This window comes from Cricetulus griseus, chromosome 6, assembly GCF_003668045.3.
Source record: "Cricetulus griseus strain 17A/GY chromosome 6, alternate assembly CriGri-PICRH-1.0, whole genome shotgun sequence".
Lineage (NCBI taxonomy): Eukaryota > Metazoa > Chordata > Mammalia > Rodentia > Cricetidae > Cricetulus > Cricetulus griseus.
The window spans coordinates 101,934,860-101,959,327 of record NC_048599.1 but is presented as its reverse complement, the minus strand read 5'-3'; the positions used below and the strand labels follow the sequence as shown (position 1 = coordinate 101,959,327).

Genomic DNA, 24,468 nt, shown 5'->3' with positions numbered 1-24,468 from the left:
AGAAGGGCAGAGTCTGAGAAGTTGGGAGCCAGACATAGAAGAAGCAATCTTGGAAGTTCACAGATAAGGTAAAAGAGTCTTGGGGCAGCACATAGATTAATAGAAATGGGTTAATTTAAGTTATAGGAGCTAGTTAAAAACAAGCCTAAGCTATCAGCTGAGCACTTATAATTAATATTAAATGTCTGAATGGTTATTTGGGAACGACTGCCAGGACACAGAGAAACTCTACCTACAACATGATACATACACATATGCAGGTCAAATACTTATATACATAAAAAAATCTTTGGGGCTGAAGAGATGCTCAGCAATTAAAACCACTGCTGTTCTTGCAAAGAACTTGGGTATGAGTCCCAGCACTGACATGGCAGCTTATACCCATGGATAACTCAAGTTCCAGGAGATCTACGGCCCTCTTCTGACCTCCATGGGAACCAGGCATGCACATAGCGCACACACATACAATATGAACAAAACACACATTTTAACAACTCTAAAAGAAAGCATAATAAGTGTGAACAATATTTCTTATGTCTCTAAAACTAGATGGTGACACTGGCTATCCAACTATGGGAAAAGTACTTATACATTGAACTTTACATGTAATAATGATTAAAACAGCAAATGTATGTATGTTAACATAATTTTTAATATTAAAAAAGAGAAAATAATTGACATTTAAAATCTACCTTCACACATGGACATAGTGGCATATGACTTTAATCCCAGCATTCAAGAGGCAGAGGTAGGCAGATATCTGTGAGTTCAAGGCCAGCCCAGTCTACATAGCAAGTTCAAGGCAAGTCAGAACTGTATGATAAGACTATATCTCAAAAAATATATAAAATAAAACCTATATTCACAAAAAAGCAGCATTATAAGCAACAATTTATACGTGCTAACATAAGATATTTTTATATTTCAACTACAAAATAGTTATGTTGGTAGTATAGCATTGCCATTGTCATTTTACATGGAAAACTATGGTTCAGAAATGCAGATTACTCTTTCATGGTTTTATAACTATCAGTGGGAGCCAATGGTCACACTCAGTTTGATTCTAAAACACATACTTAGTGGAGGGTATCAGGGTATGGCTCAGTGGTAGTACTAGCATGCAGAGGCCTAGGATTTCATCCCCACAATCACACATACACACACATGAACACACACAAATACCACACTGTATTCATTCAAACCATTTTATCCTCAAATTAAAATGTGTTAATCTAACATGACCATATTTCTTCTTTTCTTTTCATGGTATCTTTAAATGACTTTTCTTGGTACTAGAGCAGTGAGCCTCTAAACAGTCACATCTATGGATCTACTTCAAAAACTACTCTGAACATTACTTGTAGTTTCGCTTCAATGTGAATAAGGCTTTGGCAATTTTTTAAAATTTTTATTTAAAAAGCTGCCTCAGTTCATGTAAATAACTAACCTGCAGAGGCATTTTGAATAATTATCTTCAGAAGATTTAAAAATAAACAAACTGGTACAAACAGATGTTCCCAACAATAAAATCTTCCACAAAAGTAATACATATTAAGCATAATAGATACTTATTTTCAAAAGCAGTCTAATCTGCTAAATAACTCTTTGGAATATAAATTTCTAGTGTTTTATAAACACCAGAAACTTTCCTTTGGGGGTAGGGCACTGCTGGGGACAAAACACAGTTTTATATATGGTAGGCAAATTCTCTTCCACCAAGCTATACCCCTATCCCTAATAAGAGGTTTTTGTTTTAAGATTTACTTCATTTTTAATTATGTGTACATATGTGTATGGGGGGATATACACGTGCAAAGGAGCCACTGGAGGCCAGAGGTGTCATATCTCCTGCAACTGGAGTTGCAGGTGGTTGTAAGTAACCTGGTGTAGAGTCTGTGGGTCCTCTGGAGATCAGTAAACACTCTTAACTAGTAAGCCATCTCTCCAGTCCCCTATTAAGAGTTTGGAATAACCTAGGGTCTTCCTTAATGATCACAGGTAAAGACAATGGACAGTTTAAACAAAAAAGTTTGTGTATGTATGTTGGTATGTGTGCACATTTGTGTGTAAGTGTTCAAGTGTGTGAGGGACCTATGTGAAGGCCAATGTGTGTGAAAGTCAGACACTGGCATCCTCCTCAACCATTCTCCACCTTACTTTTTAAAACAAGGTCTCCAGGGAAACTAAAGCTCAGACTGGCTGGAGCAGCTGGCCAGCAAGTCTGCCCCAAGAGATCTGCATCTGCACCATCTCCAGCAGAGGACTCACAGGCACACACCAGCTCCTGGAAAGAGTTGATTTTTATTTTATGTTCCTTGGTCTTTCACCGCATGTATATCTGTGTGAGGGTGTCAGATCCCCTAAAACTGGAGTTATGGACAGTTGTGGTTGCTGGAACTTAAACCTGGCTTCCTCAGGAAGAACAGACAATGCTCTTAAGTGCTGAGCCATCTCTCCAACCCCCATAAAATTCTTTTACTGACTTTCTACCTGATAGAATCATCAAATCTCATGTGGGTTGTTTTTTGTCCCCACCCCCCTCAACATGGTTTCTCTGGTTATCCTAGAACTTTCTCTGTAGACCAGGCTGGCCTCAAACTAACAGAGATCTCCCTGCCTCTGCTTATAGATCCTCCAGAGTGTCAGGATTAAATGTGTACACCACAACCTTCTGACTTAAGCTCTTTTTTTTTTTAATGTATGCATGTCTGTATGTATGAATGTCTAATGTGTGAAGGTGGCTGTGACACTCCTAACCTCCAAGCCACCTCTCCAGCCTAAACAGCATGTGTTTTATTCAGTAACACAAGTGACATATGATGGGGAATGTACTGTGTATGTTCCATCTTATTGATTATGGAATAAAGTACTTGTTTGGACAATGAAACAGCAAGTTAGACAGGACTAGGAGTCAAAGCGGGTTCTGGGAAATGTAGTAGAGAAGTGGTGATCCAGGCAGGAAGTGACATAGCAAGGAGACTCATGTAAGCAAAGGAAACAGGAAGTGTCCCCCCTTTCCCCTTCGCCTCTTCCAGTGGCAGGATGTGAGCCACCTACAAGGAGGGACACCAATAAGGCGACCAATAAGATAAGTCTTATAAAATATATAGATTTATGATAATTAAGACTGAGCTAACAGATGAGAATCCTAGTCATTGGCCAAGCAACATTGTACCTAATACAAGTGCATTAATTTGGGCCCTAACTCGGGCAGGCGGCTGGTGTAAAGCGCACATGTGGCGGTGGAGCTCGAGCAGCTTTTGGCGGAAAGATTTATCATAACAGACATAAAACAAAACAGTATAACTAGACAGGACTTAAAGACACATAAAACATTGTAATTCAGCCCAAATCTCTCAAGTTTTGTTCCATGGAGCTGGCACTGGCACTGTCACTGAATGGAAACAGAGTATCAAGGTTTATTCAGGTTTGTAGGAAGCTGTCTTCAATGTCTCAACTGAACCTGTGCCACTACTAAAGTGAAATGTTAAATGTAACCTAACAATTTGGACACTATTCCTCAGTTTTCCTCCAAGATCAGTCATCCATTGGGGGATATTGATCACACTGTGAACCCTGAGCTTGCATTTGTGTTAATTAAAATTAACCTGGGTCAGGAGGCAGCATTAGCAACTAGTTGACAGAAAGTTATCAGAGTATCAGAGGGCATCTGGAGAGATAGAGACATAGGAAATAGTAGTAGTAGTTTGGAGTGGCACAGGTTTTCTATTTTGGCAAAGCAGAAGCACAGGTCTATGGGAGATGCCAGCAAGAAGGGTTAGCTTGTTGCTACTCAGGCTCTCTGATCTAGCAGGTGTTCACCCCAGCCTTTGAACCTTGAGTCTTATTCATAACAGAACAATAGAGATTTAGTTAAAGCTACCTTTGGTGGCAGTGACATAGACAGCGCATGTGGGAACAGAATTCCCACTAGGCTACTAGAAAAGCAGGCTGGTAACTGTAGAGTTGTGATTGTTGGCTGGAATAGCAGTAAACTAAGGCACAGCCACTGTGCTGAAGTTAAAACAAGTCATCAGTCTGTGCCTTAAGTTTAATGACTGACTAGTATCCATGTTTAGGAACACAATGATGCAATGATGATGGGGGCCTTCCACGTTTCATGCTAATAGTAGAATTAGGCACAGCAATGGCCTATATGTTCTACTGTTTGAAGGTTAGATGCTTCAAATTTCACTATTTTTCCTCTCAGATTCCTGTCAATTGATAATCCTCCAATCTTGGTCTTCCTCGTGTCCTTTCCATTAGCAACAATGGACACGATCTAGACTTCCTTCTTACTCTTTGTATCTCTAACAAATACACTGGGTACCCTCCCTTCCCTCCTTTGAAACAGAAGCCCCTCCTCTACCAATTCTGCCTTCTCAGCATGTGGGAAAGCAGAGTGCAGCAGAGTCCCACAACATAAGAAAAAGTAAGGTCTGCTCACAGTTCTTGGCTCAACCCAGCACAATTAAAAAAAAATCTAAATGCTTTTATAATCACCAAGTCAGTTCAGACAGAAACACACCTCAGGTCTCTAATCCAGAACAAGGAATAACATTTAACTGGACTTTAATGTCGTGGAATACATCTGCTATGTAATGGTCTCATGGGGAAATGCTAGGAACATTTAAGGTTAGAAATCAATAAACTAATTCATGATTCATCTTACAAAGCAAACCACTTTCATCTATAAACCACTCATTTCTATTTCTATATGTAAAACACACACACATACATTAGTCTTAATTAATAAACAAACAATTGTACTTACGTGTTAGATGAAAAATCCCATCACAGGCACTAATATGAGATAAAAAGGCATTCCCCAAGCCCTGCCCATTGTGAGCTCCTTTCACAAGGCCAGCAATATCCACTACATTTAGGAAAGCAGGAATCTTGCTGAAATACAAAAGATAATTATAAAGAACCTGCTTATCAACCAACTGAATTCTCCAAACATTTCACATAAATTAACTACTTGCTTCTTGGAACAAAGTTTGGAAAACACATAATAACTTGATAAACTAGTAGCTCCCCAAATAAATAAACTGTGACTTTTTTCTTTTTGTTTTTTATTACATTGTTATTTTGTGCATGTATATGTACATGTGTGTAGATGTGCCACAGCTCATTTGTGGAGGTCAGAGGACAAACTGCAAGAGTCAGTCCTTTCCTTCCATCATGTGGGTCCTAGGAATCAAATTTACGTCATCATTCTTGATGGTAGCCTCCTTCACCTACTGAGCCATCTTGTGTTCATGACTGTATGGCAAGCATCTTACCCACTGAGCCATCTCCACAGCCCACATGAAGACTTTCTTACCTAGGAAGATGAGGGCGCAACTATTATTATCTCTGCAATTCAAACTCCAACAAGTAGTAACACTAAAAATTCTGTGAGCATACCAAGTACCAAAATCACATAGGCAGCTAGATACTCTTGAGATTCCACAGAATCTAGGGTTGGAAACAGAAACCTCGTATTTATCAGCACTTCAAAATAGTGAATGAAACTATTTTGTGAATGAATGTAATATTGAGTGAAAAGCTAAAAAGAAAACTGAATTCTCAGTAATAATAAAAACTAAATATACTATATATGCACATGGTATTAAAAATAGATAACAGAAATGATAGTTTCAATGTGTGTTTAACCTACGAAGTTATTTTTCTTTAGGTGTGTATTTTATCTTTAGTTAGACCAAATGAAACCTTATTAATGAGAAAATGAGACAACACAGTGTAGGTCATTGAGACAGAAAGCAGCTATAGTGTGAGGAGTGATGGTCCCTGTCCTTACTCTATTCTCAATGTGCACACTCAAGCAGAGGATATGAATTTTTCTAGAGTATTAATATATCTGAATGTATATTATAGGCCACCAGCTCTCTTTAATCCTGCCCAGCACTGCAGAGCTAACACTGGCTTTCTTCTTATTTGTATTTGCCCTTCTCTTTTTTTCTAACATTGATGTGATACTCCTGTGATGCTCAATATATTTGCTCCTTTGTTGAATCCTTCTTTATCATCACTCTCTTAACTCCATCGGTTACTAATTTGCAGCCCCTCCTGTTTGGGCCCTGGCTATTGTGAGGCTGTGCTCCTGCCAATAGGCAGTCCTTGTAGAGGTCCAGCTGCCACTGTATGGTCATGTGATGCTGCTGAAAATTTCAAATAGATAAAGACACAAGAAGTCTTTTGAATTTCAAATCTGTTGAAGTTTTAGGTAGTAAGGGAATGAATTCCTCAAAAATTTCCATGTTTTCCTTTACTAAAAACAATCAATTAAAGGTTCTTATGGAAATAAGGAGACTGAAAGGAAGCCTGTCTTCTGAAGTTTATAAGGTCAAAAATACAATTTGTGCCAGGCGTTGGTGGTGCACGCCTTTAATCCCAGCACTCGGGAGGCAGAGGCAGGCAGATCTCTGTGAGTTTGAGGCCAGCCTGGTTGATCTCCAGAGCAAGTGCCAAGATAGGCTCCAAAGCTACACAGAGAAAACCTGTCTCGAAAAACCAAAACCAAAAACAAACAAGCAAAAAAATTACAATTTGTATGAAAACATGACAGCAGAACTAAGAATACAGTTAGATCCAGGTGTGGTGGCCCATGCCTGTAATCTCAGAAACCAGGAGGCAGAGGCAGGCAGATCTCTGTAAATTTGAGGTCAACCTGGTCTATCTACATAATGAGTTCTAGGCTAGCCAAAGCTGCACAGTGAGACCCTGCCATAAAAACAAAACAAAAACAGTATTATGTATCACAGGTTGTACAAGCTCACATTTAACCAATCACAGGTCAAAAAATATTCACAAGAAAGGAAGCACACCTGTAATGAGCATGCAGATTTTTTTCTTGTCATTATTCCCTAAACAATACAGTGCACAACATTTAAATTCACTGTATAAATAACAGAGATGATATGCAAAGGTTATATGAATGAAATGATTACAGCATTTTAGGTGAGCAACTTTTGATATTCCTAAGGCCTAAGAATCAATCTCCCATTCATGAGTACCAAGGAACAACTACACAGCAAAAAAAATCACCTTAACCAGCTTGTAGAGTTATATGTCAGTAATCCCAGGCTGAGGAAAAAAAGACTACGGGTTTAAGGCCAGCCTGGGCTACCTAGTTAACCTTGTGTTAATAAACACACAAAAACAAACTAACAAAAATTACTAAAAATTCCACTACCCAGAAATAACCATCAATAAATTTTATGTCATTCATTATACACCTTTTCCTATGCATAATACATGCATATCCTTATACTACTACATGAGATATATAACATAAGCTAATTTTCCCCTCTACTTCACAATCTCAGAAGAAAATAACTGCATTAACATAGAAAATCCTTCCTTCTTCCATTTTCTATTCTACATTGCTTTTACAATCATCCAAAGTAATGCTACATTAATTTTGAAAGAAACTTGATTATGAACATATCAAACACATATTTACCCCCATCTAAGCGCAAATAAACAAAGGCATAATGTATTTCTTACCTTGCTGGCTTGTGATACTGACAAAGGAAGTCAAACCTCTCATCTGGCACAGGCACTCTACTCTCATTAGGGTCAATAGTGCAGAATGGGAAGTTCTCTGCAGAAGCTTGACTATTGGTTAATACATTGAAGAAGGTGGACTTCCTAAAATAAAGGAAAGACTTTCAGTCAATTCTTAAACTGCTAAGAAAAACGCATCTGGTACTAATTTCAGAGATCAGTGTTTATAAGGACAAACCTGGGAAGGGGGAAGAAACATTTTTACTAACAAAATACCTAATTTGATATATAATTTTATAATTAGGTTATATTCCCTATTTCAGTCCATTGGAATTTGAAAAGAATGTTCCCAAAGAACCTTTGTTACATAAGATAGCTGGAGTTTCATAGACTGTCAGAAAACATATTCTTCTCATAAGGTACCCCATAGTGCCAGTATCGCCAGTATCATTTCACCCATATCTAACATAACCTTCTGTAACATGACATACTGGAAAGCTAGCACAACTGTTCCCAAAGCATTCTAAAATGAGGAGTGGCTGCTATTTGTGAAAAAAGGGGAGGTCAGAGCTCACACTAAACTTCTGTTACTATAAAAGGATTACCGGTAAGCCTCAAACTATGATTTATGAAAGTAAAAATGTAAATTTTATGCTATGTGATTTAAATCAACATAAAAAGTGCATTCACATGGAATATACTAGCCACTAATTTTCCAAGTGATATGTGCCCAGAGGACGATGCCAACCCACAGTAATATGCAAGCACAGTAAAATCTGAAACAAAGTGAGACATTTAAGGACTCACTGACCAGCTTGGACGATTGTCCAAACTCCCATGAGCAAGAGATGGCAGAGACCTCACTACAACAACACTCCCTTGAGCCAGACCAAGGGCACAAGTAATTAAAAGTGAGAATTATTGTTATACAGTGTCTTTTGGTTTTTACCCGAAGAATTGAGGAAGTGGCTAAGGATTAGTTGGTAATTGTAAGGCCAGCATTTACAAACTCTGGTTAGATGTAATTATGTAAAAATGTTTGCATATGGAGTAAATCTGATAACAAAGAATACTCAAAAAGTATAATAGTTGTGCTACTAGGGTGAAATTAAAAATGATTATTTTCCCCTTCCCCCCCAAAATTTTAAGGTATAACTATCTCTAAGATGAGGTCTAATTAGCTTATATTCATCGGGGGGGGGGGGGATCAAATTTAACCACAGCACATCTGATTAAACTTTTAAATCAAAGAACCAGACCTTTTTTATTTAATTTTGAGCACCCTATAAAAATGTGATGAACAAAAAGTAACAAGGCTAACATTAGTGCTACTAGTGAGAAATATGTTTTAACAAGATATTGAACTGTCCCTATCAGTCTTTAAATACTACACTTACATCACATTGAGACTACACCTTTCACTGCTACAACAGGCATATAAATCATTGCTGGATGGAAAACCACTAGTCCAATCAATTAGTGACTTTTGAATACCTGCATCACAGAGGGTAAAAGTGGGCATTACCAGACCTCTTCAAGATTCACCAGTATACAACCCCATGTTTTAAATATATCCAGATACATGGTATAAAGGCAGGTTTTTAGAAACATGCAGTAGATTCATGCTCAGCTAACAAACCGCAAACTAATGGTGACTGCTGTAGGATTTATAGTGGTACTCATAACAACCTAGTATGTGGAGAGCAGAGGAAGTCCTAAATGAATGTGTACCACTGACACCCACACAGCCATAATAAATAAAGATCAAGGCCCTAGGCTCACAAGGCATTTGACAAAGCTGGTTCCCATACAGACCAGGCTCCATAGGATGGCAAAACTTTTCTTAGTGGTGATCCAAGTGCAACAGAATGACCACTGTGTACAAACACTAGCAACTGCAGCTTCCTCTTGGAGACTGCCTACTGAGACCCTCTCACCCTGTGCTGAGGTTCCAGGTTGTAGCAGTACTAAGTATGGCTCCATCAGAGGGCAAAACCCACCTAACCAAAGGTCCATCAATCTGAGCATGAATCAAAATGCCCAAATACATGTTGTAACAAATCAAGTAATTTTAATATCAATACATAGTAAATAAACCTCAAAAAATAAATTCTCATTGTCCACATATTAAGGATGCTCAGTGGCAGAACAATCCTCAGTGTCATGAAAAAAAGGAAAGTTTATCCTTCAGGCCATATACCAAAACATACACAAGAAATGCCCCTTAGTTGTTAGGGGGCAAAATTTAACACATTCAAACTAAACTTGAAAGGCAATTCTCCATTTTTTATAGGCCATCTCATCTTAGATATGTTTCAAATTTTAGGAAGGTGAGTAATTATACAGGCATGAAAAAGGAAATAAGGAAGAAATAGAGATGTCTGAAGATTACTCCTGCAGACTTCAGTGAAGCCTGAAGAAGCTGTACCATATCTTCCAACAGTTCTATAGGTATAAAAAATAAAAATTAAAAAAAAAAGCAAAATGAAATAAGGAGAAATTAGAAAACAACTAAGATTATTACTATGGACTTCAATAGCAAACTTAAGACATTTTTGATCTATTTAAATCTATTCAACCAATACCTTGTGGAGGCAAAGGATGTTATTTTGGCCTAAGACAGAGACTGCTTTTTGTGAAATGAAATTTTATACATACATACACATTTAAATCTTGTGAGGTGATTATTACAACTTAAAACCACTGAAAGACTCAAAATTATAGGAAATGTACACAAGAATGAATTTGAAGGGCTGGAAGAGTTGACTCATGAGTTATGGGCACCTGTTGCTCTTGCAAAGGAACTGGGTTCAATTCCCAGTACCCACATATTGGCTCACAACCATGTGTAACTCCAGTACCAAGGGAACACACTCTTCTGTCCTCTGTGAGAACAATGAGCAGAAGGTACACTTGTGGTACACACACAGACACATAAAATAAAACTAAACAAAAGGATTGGTTTGCACAAAGGACTCTTTCAGCAGTAATGGGACTTGAAGAAACATTGCCTAGTGGTACATGCCTCTCATCCTAACACTCAGGAGGCTGAGGCAAAATTGGTATTCACAAACTACCCTGAGCTACACAGTGAGTTTGAAGCCAGCTAAGGCTACAAACAAGACACTATCTCAAAACAAAAACACAATTAGAAAACAATGGATAAACTTATTGTATAGTCCTCTACTTAAGACATAAACACTTTACTTTGGAAATTATATATTTTAATATATTAAAAAAATCTAACTGAATAGATATTTTACCTAAAATCTTGGTAAAATGCCAGTAGGTAAAAGAAAAATAGAAATACTAATGTAAATTCCCACTGTACAATGAATTAACCATTTATACCGCACACCCTAAGACAGATAAAAGCAGAATATCCTTTCATACTTTTATTTTCAACTTTAATTATACTTTTCATTTATTTACTTTGTGTGCCTATATGTGGAGGTGCACTTGAGCCGCTACATACATGCAGAGGTTGGAGAACAATGCCTCCCACCATGTATGTCCCAAGTATTGAACTTAGGTGGTCAGGCTCAGGTGCCTTTACCTGCTGAATTGTCTTATCAGTCCTAAACTTTCTTGAATTTAGATACTTAACTGTTAAAAGCATCCACCCAGCAGAAAAATACAAAAGACAAATGAGTGCCAATATATATGTATGTACACAAGTCAGTGTAGCTACATATATTTTATAACTATTAGGTAAAGGAGCCTAAATTCAATAACACACCCAGAAACAATGATCATACCTAGAGATGAGATTATTATTCCCTTAATGCCATTCATGAATAAAAAGAAACAGGGCTCCCTGGACATAAGACCCAGAAAAGAAAGAAAATGAGCCTAAAAGTCATCTTCTCCTTATGTTTTTAAATATTTCTTTATTCCAAAAAAACAGGTGAGGGGCTGGGTCAAAAGTTCACTGGACCTGAGTTTATATCTGAACCCATGTAATAATGGAGTGCTTCCCCCATCTGCAATCCCAGGGCAGACGATGTGGTAACGGATGGATCCATGGAGCTACTGACCAGCTAGTCTAGCTGAGTTGAGCTCCAGGTTCAGTGAAAGAACTTGTTTAGAAAACTAAGGCAGACACTCCCCTTCCTGCTCTCCATCAGTTTCTCCAGTCTCATCCCAGCCCTGTAGAGACAGCTGGCAGGGGCCTCTCCTCTCAAACAAACCCTCTTGTCTGACAACTCCTCTAAACCTTGCAGCTGGCCCAGATTTCCTCTTTCCTGTGGATCTGCTGGGCCCATTCCTGTTCCTTTGTGGCAGCTACCTTTATCTAGAAATACTTTCTACCTGGGATCCCCAGGAGCCACACACCTGACCTGGACTCAGATCAGTGTCTAGCTTATCCATCATCAGAGAAGCTTCCTCCTGCAGTAGATGGGAGGAAATAGAGAGACCCACAACAGGACAACGTGCACGTGGCAGTCCTTCGAACTCAGTCTTAAATGGAGTATCTTCATCATATGCCTCACCTCAAGACTAAGGATCGATGCAAAAGAAAAGAAAAAATGTTAAGAGCCAGGAGGACGGAAGACACCAAGGAAACAGATGCACACATGACTTCACAGAAACTGTGGAAGCAAGCACAGGCCCTGCACAGGCCCAAGCCAGATGGAGTCCCAGTGCTGAGGGGAAATAGACATGAGCCGCCATCCCTAACCCAGAAACTATCTCCAAGTGCCAACTGCTCAAAAAGTTTTCTCCAATGGAATCACACTTAAGAGAGGCCAACAAAAAACAAACTCAATGGCATTTTTGGATATTTTTGTCTCATAATGCTTTATGTGGGCATTTACCTTACTGGTATCTGGCTTATATATTATAGTTTCTGGTTTTTGCTTTGATGGTGTGTGTGTGTGTGTGTGTGTGTGCGCGCGCACACATATATGTGTATGTGCCTTTTCTTTGGCTGTTTTATGTTTGTTTTATTCTGGTTTGTTTTATTTGACTGTTCTCTAAAGAGTGAGAGAAAGCAGGGAATTGGATGGGTGGGGAGGTAAGGAGGATTCGAGAGAAGATGAGGAGGGAAAACTGGGATCAGAATATATTATATGGGAAAAAATTATTTTCAACAAAAAGAAAAGTAGAAATCAACTAAGCCAGACACCTGCCCCAGATCTACTTCTGGCTTCCAATTGCACACACACACACACACTTGATGAGAATACATCAAATATATATTAGGGCCAACTTGAAAGAGCTCCCAACAGCCAAAGATGAAGCAATTTGAGCAGCAAAATTAAGAGGTAGTAATGGATTATAATCCAAGGAATAAAATAAGCTTCACTAATACTGAATAGAACTATACTAATAATTTAAAAAATAATTCAATATAAAAGCATTTCAAAGAATACAAGAGGAAGGAATAGGGAAGTGGGAAATTACCTTTGAAATGCCATATTCTTACAGGCAAAAACCTACTGAAACCAAAGAATTAAAATTCATAAAAAAAGGCAAGCTGGGTATAGTGGCTCATACATTTAACTCCAGCACTCAGAACTTTATCTCTATGAGTTCAAGGCCAGTCTTGTCTACATAGTAAGACCCTGTCTCAAAAAACAAACAAATAAAATAAATAAAGCAACTATCACTGAATCTCTAGCACAATATATAAAGTATTTAAAATTGCACATATATATTAAGTTTCATGTATATAGTTAAATACATATATATATACATTTAAAATATGTGCCAACTTGTGGGAGTCGGTTCTTCCACCATGTGGGTCCAGGGGCTTGAATACAGGTCATCAGGCTTGGTGGAATCATTCTTAACTGTGTCAGTTCTTTTAAATGAAAATACTGTGATCATCCATCCATATTTGCAGTCTATAAATACCTTCCTCAGAGTTCCTTTACAAAATCAAGAATGGGGACTAAAGGGATGGCTTACCAGTTAAGAGCACAATATGGCTCTACTCTTGCAAGGACCTGAGTTTGGTCTTCAACACCCATTAGGAAGTCTCACAATCACCTGTAATTCCAGTACAAAGGGAACCTGTTTGCTTCCAGCCACATGCATACACACTTTTTTTTTTTTTTTTTTTTTTGGTTTTTCGAGACAGGGTTTCTCTGTGTAGCTTTGGAGCCTATCCTGGCACTCACTCTGGAGACCAGGCTGGCCTCGAACTCACAGAGATCCGTTTGCCTCTGCCTCCCGAGTGCTGGGATTAAAGGCATGCACCACCAACGCCAGGCTATTTTTTTTTTTAATCTAAAAAAGAAAGAAAGAAGGGAACCAGCTAGAAGGGGAAAGCTGTAGGTATACTAAAGAACAATTCCCTGAAACATCAACCAAGCAAAGGAATTACTTTCCTGGGGTAGCTCTGGAGTGCTTGAGCAAAGGATACAACATGTGTCCTAAATTCCACTCTCACAGTGTGTGTGTGTGTGTGTGTGTGTGTGTGTGTGTGTGTGTGTGTGTGTGTGTGTGTTAAAATATGAACTACATTTCCTAACATTCTTTGCAACTAAACTCTTGACTACATCTGGCAAAGGCAAGATATCGAAATATGCTACTGCAATTTAAAGAAAAATGCTGCTAAATTATTTGGTCCTTTGAAACCTTGGGTAACCAGCTGTCTGGAGCCACAATCCTAGGGACTGCTGAGCTATAAGCCAAAAAGAACCTGGGCTCCCTACAGAAAGAAGGTCCACTATGACAGAAGCAACCAACCTTGACTGCAATACACCTTTACACAATAAACTCGTTAAGCCAAGGTTATCTGGAATATTCTACATCCATAACTCAATCTAATGCCATGCAAGAAGAGCTATCCCTGATACAAATCTAGAACACTGAGTAGTTTCCCAAGTGCTTCTAAGCCTCACAATAATATACTGGTCTAACAAGAGGCCATTTACAAAGCACCCTGAGGGAAGAAACAGTGAGACGGAACTAGAAACTAAATGTCCGTACTCTTAGCATCATCTCTTTCTTCTTCATTAAAAGCAGCATTAAAACATGTCTCTTTATCACTAAGCCTACATACAGCTATCAAAGGGGGGAAATTACCCTATTCACAAATAATTACTACCTTCCACAAATAATTATTGGGTGTTCACTATGTTACTAACACCAATCTAGGCACTAGAACTATGTCAATAAACAGGAACATCACAATTTCTTCCTCTATGGGATTGAAAGTCTTCTCGGAGATGGCAAACAGCTAATTCAATTAAACAGTATGTATAAAACACTCAGAACAGAGACTTGCACATACTAAATGTTCAATAAATGTCAGATTAGCTTTCTGGGCAAAGGGATTTATTCCTGTAGCTCCAGCATTCAGTAGGCTCAGGCAGGAAGATTCCTGGGAACTCAAGGAAAGCCTGGGCTACACAGTAAATTCTAGATCAGCATGGGCTACAGAATGAGACCTTGTTACAAAAATCAGCTGGGCTCAGTGTGGCAGCAACTAGGGAGACAGAGGCAGAAGGATCTCTGTGAATTCAAGACCAACATGGTCTACATAGTGAGTTCCAGGACAGCCAGAGCTGCATAGTGAGACCCTGTCATGAACACAAAAACTAACAAGCAAACAAACAAAAAATCAGCATCTATAAATATAACCTCTTAGTTTCTAGCAATTAGCTTTACAGATATATACTAAAAGCAAACATTCTTAACTAACTCTCTAAATATCAAGAGATTCTTTATGTAGTTTTTGTGCTGCACAGTTTTATGCCAACTTGACATGAGCTGGAGTTATCTAAGAGGACCTCAATTGAGAAAGGGCCTCTATAATATCAATTATAAGCAAGCCTGCAAGGCATTTTCTTATGGAGGAGGGCCACCTCATTATGGGTGGGGGTACCCCTGGCCAGATGGTCCTGGGTTCTATAAGAAAGCAGGCTGAACAAGCCATGGAGAGCAAGCCAGTAGGCACTACTCCTGCATGATCTCTGCATCACTTTCTGCCTCCAGGTTCCTACCTGGTTTGAGTCCCTGCCTTAGTTTCTATCAATGGACTGTGATTCAGAATGTGTAAGCCAAATAAACCCTTCCCTCCCCACGTCACTTTTGATAATGATGTTTTATCACTGCAGCAGTAACCTTAACCAAAACTGTTTCTACATGGAATGCCCTTATTTCCACTAGCAGACCATCCTAAACTAAACTACCCTGGTCGGGTGTGGTAGCACATGCCTTTGATCCCAGCACTTCAGAGGCAGAGGCAAGTGGATCTCTGTGAGTTCAAGTCCAGCCTGGCTTACGATCAAGTTCCAGGACAACCAGGGCGACACAGAGAAATCCTGTCTCAAAAAAGGAAAGAAGAAGAAAAGAAATAAAAATCATCCAGGTCAAGTTCATGTAGATGGCATGTAGATGATGCTAAGAGTAGTCCCATGTGGACCTGCCTGTATCACCCAAGTTCTTATCCTCCTGAAGTCTGGCTGTTCTCTCCTTCAATTGCTTAAAATAGTCAAGATATGTGTTCCATACAGTGAATCCTACCTGATACTGCTTAGTGGGAAGATCATTCTATAAAAAGGAATTTTACAAGCAAGCACAAATGCCAAAATTGAATAAACTATCGCTTAAAAACAAATGAATTGGGGAGGGAGAGGGAACTGGGATTGACATGTAAAATATCTTGTTTCTAATTCAAATAATAAAAAAAATGAATTTTCACGTAAGACCTGAGTTAAATTAAATCTTCAGGACCTCCCTATCAAAACTGAGTAAATTCAAGCCAGCAAGATGGCTCAGCAGGTAAAGGTGCCAACCACCAATCCTGATTACCTAAATTCAACCCCCTGAACTTATGTGGTGGAAGAACCAACTCCTACAAGTTGTTTCTTAATTTCCAATATTTGTGTCCTCACCCACAAACAAAAAAAATAAAAATGTAATTCCAATATTTTTAAGTAAAATTTTACTGTATGTAAAACATACCTCAAAAAAATTGAAAACAAAGGCTATTTTGAAGTTGAAAGTATAAATTACACTGAATAATAAAATCTTTTAGTTTATTTTCTCATATATTATGATTATACTCTATTTCCCCCAAAAAAACTTACATAAAAAACACTTAAGATCTTAAGATTGGCCAGGCGTTGGTGGCGAACTCCTTTAATCCCAGCACTCGGGAGGCAGAGGCAGGTGGATCTCTGTGAGTTCGAGGCCAGCCTGGTCTCCAGAGCGAGTGCCAGGATAGGCTCCAAAGCTACACAGAGAAACCCTGTCTCGAAAAACCAAAAAAAAAAAAAAAAAAAAAAAAATCTTAAGATTGCAATTTTCAATTAGTCCTATTTAAAGTCAAGATGCTCTGACTACAGTGATTGCAAAGAGTTGAATGCCAATATCTAAAACCTTTCTTATTGGTGCTGAAATACTCACTGCAAACATTATAATCCTATTTTGCTTTCAAATGTATTGACAGTACCCTACAGTACCTAGCTTGATTACTTGTTTTGCTATATTTCCACTCTTTATTATTACTTTACAAGTAGACTTTAGCACAGCAGGAAACCCCTTCAGAATATAACCTGCTCTGCAAGAGACCAAAATTGGGACAACCATATTTGCTCATGTTTTACATTACAAGAATCTAAGAACTGGGGTACCTGAGCGTACTGTGAGCCATTCACTGAGGACTCTTAACAGGAGCTCCAAGGAGCAGAGAGAACACAGCTGTTCTACATGTCACCAATCTAAAGACCTAGAGCACATCCCCAAATGCCTAGTGATCTTCACAAATCCACAATGTGCTTATTACTCTAATCACTTTTTTGTTTTGTTTTGTTTTGAGACAGGGTCTCTCTGTGTAGCTTTGGCTGTCCTGGAACTCACTCTGTAAACTAGGCTGACGTCCAACTAGGAGATCCGCCTGCCTCTGCCTCCTGGGTGCTGGGATTAAAGGCAAGCACCACCACCGCCTGGTTTACCCTAATCACTTTTAATATGTGTGAATGTTTCTTGTTTTTGAGACAAGATCTCTCTATGGCCCAGACTGGCCTCAATCTCATAGTAATGCTTTTGCATTAGCCTCTTAAGTGCTAGAATGAAGATGTGAATCACCATGCCTGGCTAAGACAGTTTAAATATCAAAGAGCAGACACTGAACATTTAAGTTACATGTGCAGAGAACTATATGATAAACCCCATACACATCTTCTATAACTGCCTTATGTACAAATATATGGTATATATGGTTACCTTTAATTTTGAAAACATGACAAAATTCAGTAGTTTGTTCTCATAATTCCTAAGTTTAAATTTAAAAAAAAAAAAAGTTTTTGTGTACGCATGTGTGTGGCATGTATTTGCATATTCAAATATGTGTAGACTCGAGTGCAGGTGTGTATAAGGCAGCCTGATGCTGACATCAAGTGTCTTCCTGAGTGCTTGCCACCTTACCGAGGCAGGGTCTGCTGCTGAACCCGGGGCTCACCATTTTGGCTAGACTGGCTAGCCAGCTTGCTCTGTAGACTCCTTGTCTCAGCCTTTAAACATGCCAGGAACAGTAACTCTTTACCCGCCTTCCAATCATATATGCAAAGTACTCACCTCTTTTTCCGGTAAAAATTCACCCCCTAGACATTCCTTCTCTCAACAGCTTTATTAAAAAACTTTAAAACTATTTCCTAAATTATTCTGCTATGAGGTTCTTGGTAGCAGTCTAGGTAGGAGATACAATTCCCAGCAAATGCAATACTATGCTTCTCCCAACATTAAAAAAAAAAAAAAGTAGTGGATTTGCCTCTTGATGTTTTAACTCTCCTTGCTTCTTCCTCCAAGGTTAGCAAAGCAATATACATAACTCGTTTCAATGTGTGCAAAAAGAACCCTAAAATTAAATAATCAAAGCACGTGTAAGTTAAAGCCTAGTTTTATAACAATAATATTCTAGACTTTTTTTTCCATTACAATTTTTAATGCCTTGTGAGTTTCTATTTCTACAACAGGACCCAAAAGTTTATAAAATAAAAACACAAAAAGTCCCAATTTTTACTTACCCAACATTTGGCAATCCTACAATACCAATTTTCAGAGAAGTTCCAAATCTTCCAATGATTGGGGGTGGTTTAATTCCATCTCCTCCCTTTTTTGGAGGCATCTAAAATGTCAAAATAAAGTTCTTAAAGTGGACCTCTACAAACAAAACACATTCCTCTATATAGAATATATCAGTGGGAAATAGAAAATAATCCTAATACTGCGTAATAGAAAATAAAACAAACTGTATATATCAATCCACAACTAAAATAAGAGCAAAATCCATTCTGTTTTCAACAAAAGGGGAAGGGTTTCTGTGAACATACCAGATTCTAATGTTTGTGAAAGAGTCACTTCTGAAAGAGTCACTTCTGAGTAGTCCCAGAAAGGCTCTGGCAGCAGGAGTCAAAGATAAATGTAAAACTTAGTTCCAAGCTTCCATCCTGGCTGCTGACAACCACATTCTTAACTTGTCATATTATATATCAAGGAGAGTATTTGGAAGCAGGGGCATGGACACGAGTCAATGAAAAACCATTCTGGAAACACTAGCAACCAAGTCACCTCTCACCAATCATTCCTCCATCACCTAGGTAGGACGTGCCCTTTCACCTTTCTCCACAATAGCCACGGCTAGGCCTGGAGGTCCTCCTAACCCAGACTTTTCCACCTTTGACACTGTAGGTATAGCTAATTATGAACATCTTCAAAACCCACACTCTACACACACTGGGTAATTCTCAGGCTCTCACCTCCTTCTAAATTCCAACCCAGAGCTTCAGGTATGCTAAAAAGCAAGGGCTCTACCAATAGGCTATACAGCCCCATTTAAAATATTTTTAGCCCTTTGATTGACAAGTCCAAACTTTCTGTCTTTGCATGCTCCTTCTGGCTCCAAGATTTCTCTGTGCAAAACTGGATCCCACTTTAACACTGCAATAGGAGTCGACGAGAATGGCAATCTCGGGTCTCAGAAGCTGCAAACTAAAAAAACTGTCCCTGTCTACTGGCTGGCTTGTTACCTCCTCGAGTCACGCAGGCCTCCCCCCCACTCCTGAAGTGATTTTCCAACCAGTAAACTCAGATCGGGAGACCAAAGATCTCCCTTAGGGTCTTGACACCTGTTCCGGGCCCAACTGCAGGCCTCCAATGAACAGCTACATGGGGAGGGTCGGTCCAGTCCTGTGGCCTACAGGGGGTGGCCCGCGGCCCAGCTGAGCAGGATCCCGGCACACCACCTTCCCCTCCTGACCCCGCACTGGCGTCCCGCCCAGGCAAGGCTCTCCCCAGACTGCGGCGAGGGCTGATCTCGTGGCCGCGCGGCCTAGTCCGAGGGCGCCTCATTCATCCACACGCCCCATGCTGTCCGCTGCCTTCAGTCCATCCCGGCAGCCCGGCTCCGGCCTGGTGCTAGCCTCCAAGCCCCTGGCCTGGGCGTCCGTGTGTTCCCTAGGGACTCACCGTGCAAAGGGCTGATGATCGCACGGGGTACCGGGCTGCAAATACCCGTGTAGCCGGCAGCCGGAGGTGGGTAGGAAGGCGGAGAGAGCGCAGGCCCGGCCCTCCGCCGAGCCGCACGTACGACGGCAAAAGCGACGGAACGGGCGGGCCGGGGCGGCACCTGTGCGCAGGCCACGCCCCCACATGGGCCACGCCCATTGGTCCGGGTGCGGAGTCCCGGATGGGCGGGGCCTGCGAGGGGGCGGGCACTTAGCCGTTGCGCCAGGCTTTCCGCGTCTCGACACGTGGGCTTCAGCAAGGCTTCCGTGTTTCCTTCCGCCCTGCTGCTCCGGCTCCTTCGTCCGCACCACCTCGGCTTCCCCTTGGCCTGAGCGACTGAACCGAGATCCGCCCTCCGCCACCTGCACGGCGCCGCCCGACTCTCGTTTCCGATAACTTCTTTCAGACCGGCTGACGGTGAGAGGTCGTTAAACTTTTCTTCAAGGAAAAATGGACCAAGAAAAACTTAGCATCCAAGGAACCGCTAGCAGAAGTATAGAAAACACTTAAAGAATCGCCATATCCTTTCCCACGGCCACAGTCACGTTCCCTTTTCTCAAGGTAGTTAAGAACGGAGGCCTTTGGAATTTGGAAAACATGTTTTCCTCCTGATTATAAAATGAGACTGTTGCGATCCATCTGACGAAGGGATTACGAGGATAAAATAAGATGTATAAAGTCTCCACTCCTGCTGATTACACGATGAACTCCCCTGGAAAAAGTATTTTTATTAAGTTTTCTTCAGTGACCTTCAACTATTTATTGCAGTGAATGTCCAAAAAGGATAATTTTTTCAAGCATACCAGCTCTAAATAAAGGAAAGGATGTGAATTGGTTGCTACCTCTAATTTGCAGATGACAGAATAGTATTAGAAAGGCTAATTGATAAAGTCACACAAACTAGTGACAAAAGACATCTTTTGGGCTGGCGAGATGGCTCAGAGGCTAAGAGCACTGACTGCTCTTCCAGAGGTCCTGAGTTCAATTCCCAGCAACCACATGGTGGCTCACAACCATCCGTTATGAGATCTGGTGCCCTCTTCTGATGTGCAGATATACATGGAAGCAGAATGTGTATACATAATAAATAAAATCTTTAAAAAAAAAAAAAAGAAAGACATCTTCCAAACCCTGACCACTGCAAAATCTGTTGTTTTTTTTTTTTAATTATGTTTATTATCTGTTGTACGTGTGCTTGCCACAGGAATTCAAAGCACAACTTGAAATCAGTTCTGCTTCCACTTTGCCAGTTCTGGGGATCACACTCAGATCTCCAGGCCTGGCAGCAAGCATCTTTCCACACTGAGCAATCTCAGGGTCTAAAACAGTTCTCTTCCTCAGAATCCTCTTGAATAGTGACTTTACTGTAAGCAGCAACTGAGCCACTGCTGATAATGAAATTGCAGTAAGATTTTTCTGTCACCCTATGAAAGTGATCTGAGGAAAGTATTAGCGCTTTTAAAAAAAATGTTAAAGACACAGACAACTTGTCTTTAGTTTTATTATTGCTTAAAGGTCATTAACTGGGGTCATGTCCTCACTTTATACAGTTACTAATACACTATACACTCAATACTAGTCACCAAATCAAGTATTTGTAATATAGATGTCAGTACACATTGTAGCCACTATCAGTGTAACTCACAAGAACAGCACAAAATAATTCCTCAATAATACTTTATTGCTCTTTAGTATTGAAATTCGATAGCTGGGTTTACAGTGTTGCTTATGAAAACAGACACACATACACACACACACACAAAAAAAAAAAAAAAAAAAAAAAAAACTCATGAATCCCAAATAGCCCTCACTCCCTGAAACCAGACACTCCAATACCAACTGAAAATTTCCCCCAGTGTGGAGTAGTGGAATCAACTTCAACTTATCACTGTCTTTTGGCCAAATCTAGCTAATTCACCCATCTCAAGTCTACTCATTCCCTTAAATTCACTCAAGTCCTTGAGTCAGTTATCGTACTCTGTGTAGCTGTATCTTTCCTCCAGTCCTTTTGACTGAGTTTAAAGTGCCTTGACAAAGCAAGTCATACAAATAGACAAATAGATTCTGGCAGTTTCCTGAGTGGCCAGTTGCTGCTATTAACAGTTAATACACAGTGGTTCTCAACCTGAGGGTCTCAACCATTTGAGGATCGAATGACCCTTTCACAGGTGTCAAATAGCAGATAGCCTGCATATCAGATATTTATATCACTATTCATAACTGTAGAAAAATGCCATTATGAAGTAGTAATGAAATGATTTTATGTTTAGGGGTCACCACAACATGAGGAACTGTATTGAAGGGTTGGAGCATTAGGAAGGTTGAAAACCACTGTAGTAACTGGACTCCATTTCCAACTTACAGTGAAGGGTCAGGAAGTCAACTTTTATTCACGGGAAATACCTAATTTGCCTAACTTTGATAGTTTTCCTAAGGGCCCAACTGAAGCAGCCAGGTCAATGGGAGTCCTACAAATCACAATCATAACATCCCTGTGTGTGTGACCTCCCTGTCATAAAGCAGGTAATTTTGAGAGAATAGCCGAGTGAGAATCAGCTATTTTACACAATGGAAGAAGAGTCCATGAAATAAGCAATGGTAACAGTTAAAACTAATGTGACTTTGAATCTAAGAGCTACTGCTGGAACCGTTTGCGCAAAGTGAAGTATAGTACCTATTGGGCTTAGTGAATTTTACCCCCAGCTTTTGGAATGAGGATTCTTGCCTAAACTAGAGTCAGATTCCTGAGCTCAACTGATGACCAGGTGAGAAACATGAGTAACTGGGATTACAGATTTAGAACACCCATCTCCTATCTTTCTCTTTTGTGACACACTTCTCTGGAGAACTAATTCTGACAAGAACACCTTAATCTCACTGAGGACAGCATCTCTGGAGATCTAATTACTTTCCACTAGGCTTCACCCTGCCACAAACAAAGTCATGTCCCTGTTGCACAAAGGAACCCACAAACGATGGGAAATTCTTTTATTCTAGAATAGTCCTTAACCACTCTCATCCCAGTGATGAGAGGTGGGCTTCACAGTCAGATGGGATTGGCTAATGTGCACAAAGGGGAAGGCAACAAACATGAAACATGTTTGTCAGGCTAACTAAGATTAATTAAAAAAAAAAATTTGACTGTTCAAAGGTTCTTCCACCTCTTCACTTTACCACATTAAAGACAGACAGGGTGTCCCTGTTTCCACAGGGTTGTACAGCCTTCAGGAGGTAGAGCCTTGCTGGAGGAAGTGAGTCATTGGGAGTGGGACTTGAGGTTTTATAGTCTAACCTCATTTCCTGCCTGTTCACCACTTCTTGACTGCCTAGACAGTGTGATAGTCATCTCATGTTTCTTCCACTGTGCTTCCTGGCCCAAGACAGACTGTATACACTAGAACTGTAAGCCAAAGTAAACCCTCCCTTACTTTGCTTCTTGTCAATTACTTTGTTACCACAACAAGAAAAGTAACCATTATAAAAGACAAACATAAACCGAACCATAGCAACACCTATTGACTAGTCCAGATCCAATCCATTATAAGGTGTAACAGAAAACAAAATAGCATTCTTCTCTGTTACTTTCATCAAAATTGTCTTTACACTAAGTTTTGTCATATCCAATATCTACATGTATAACAATTGAAAACTTTAGGATGTCTATTTGTATTTTGTTGTCCATATACATTTGTGTTCTTGAAAAGCCTCTTACTCCATCCCAGTGATCTTTGGGGTTGTGAAGAACAAGCTAAATATAGTCCTTTGCCCTTGAGGAACATGGGATCTAGTGTGAAGACAAGTCCTCATGCAATGAATGTATGTAATAGCAGCCTGGAAATCTCTTCAGATGGAGGTTGAAGAGACGTCTCAACAGTTGAGAGCACTTGATATTCTTGCAAAAGACCCAAGTTCAGTTCCCAGCACCCATAGGACACAAAACTCTAGTTCCAGGGGATCCAGCACTTTCATCTGGCCTCCTCTGAGATCAGGCGCGCACACACACACTCATACACATGAAGTAAATAAATCTTTTTTTTTTAATCTACAGATGGGCTGGGCATGGTGGAAGATGCCTTTAATCCCAGCACTCAGGAAACAGAAGAAGGAGGGTTTCTGTGAGTTCAAGACTAGGCTGATCTACATATTCAGCTCTGGGCCACCCAAGGCTATATAGTAAGAGCCTGTCTCAAACAAAAAACAAAAATTGACAGAATACCTACATAATTTAGCTACAGTTAATTAATACTGAGTTTAAGATAAGACATTTTGATTTTCCCTGACAGGATTTTTGATGCTATAGTCCATGCTATGACTGGTCATCACCCCCTTTCCCTATTCTGTCTCTATGACTGGTCATCACCCCCCTTCCCTATTCCTTCACCACAGCACAGCACTCAGCCCATTAAGGACCAGCAAAGAAGCAGATTTTCCATTTTCATTCTTCCACTTAACAGATAATGACCTTAGAAAGTTGCCCATAACTGAACTGGTAAA

General features: G+C 39.9%; 1 protein-coding gene across 1 annotated transcript in view; it reads right to left on the bottom strand.

Moving 5' to 3' along the window:
• The window catches only part of Ola1 (Obg like ATPase 1), a 129,766-nt gene extending 109,679 nt beyond the window's left edge, over window positions 1–20,087 (bottom strand). Inside the window, exons 1-4 of the mRNA XM_027420176.1 lie at window positions 19,936–20,087; window positions 18,495–18,595; window positions 7,513–7,656; window positions 4,775–4,902 (exon numbers count right to left, since the gene is read on the bottom strand). Coding sequence (XP_027275977.1) covers window positions 4,775–4,902; window positions 7,513–7,656; window positions 18,495–18,595 — 373 coding nt within the window. The 5' untranslated portion in view covers window positions 19,936–20,087. The remainder of the gene's footprint in view (window positions 1–4,774; window positions 4,903–7,512; window positions 7,657–18,494; window positions 18,596–19,935) is intronic.
• Between the last annotated feature and the right edge of the window lie 4,381 nt (window positions 20,088–24,468).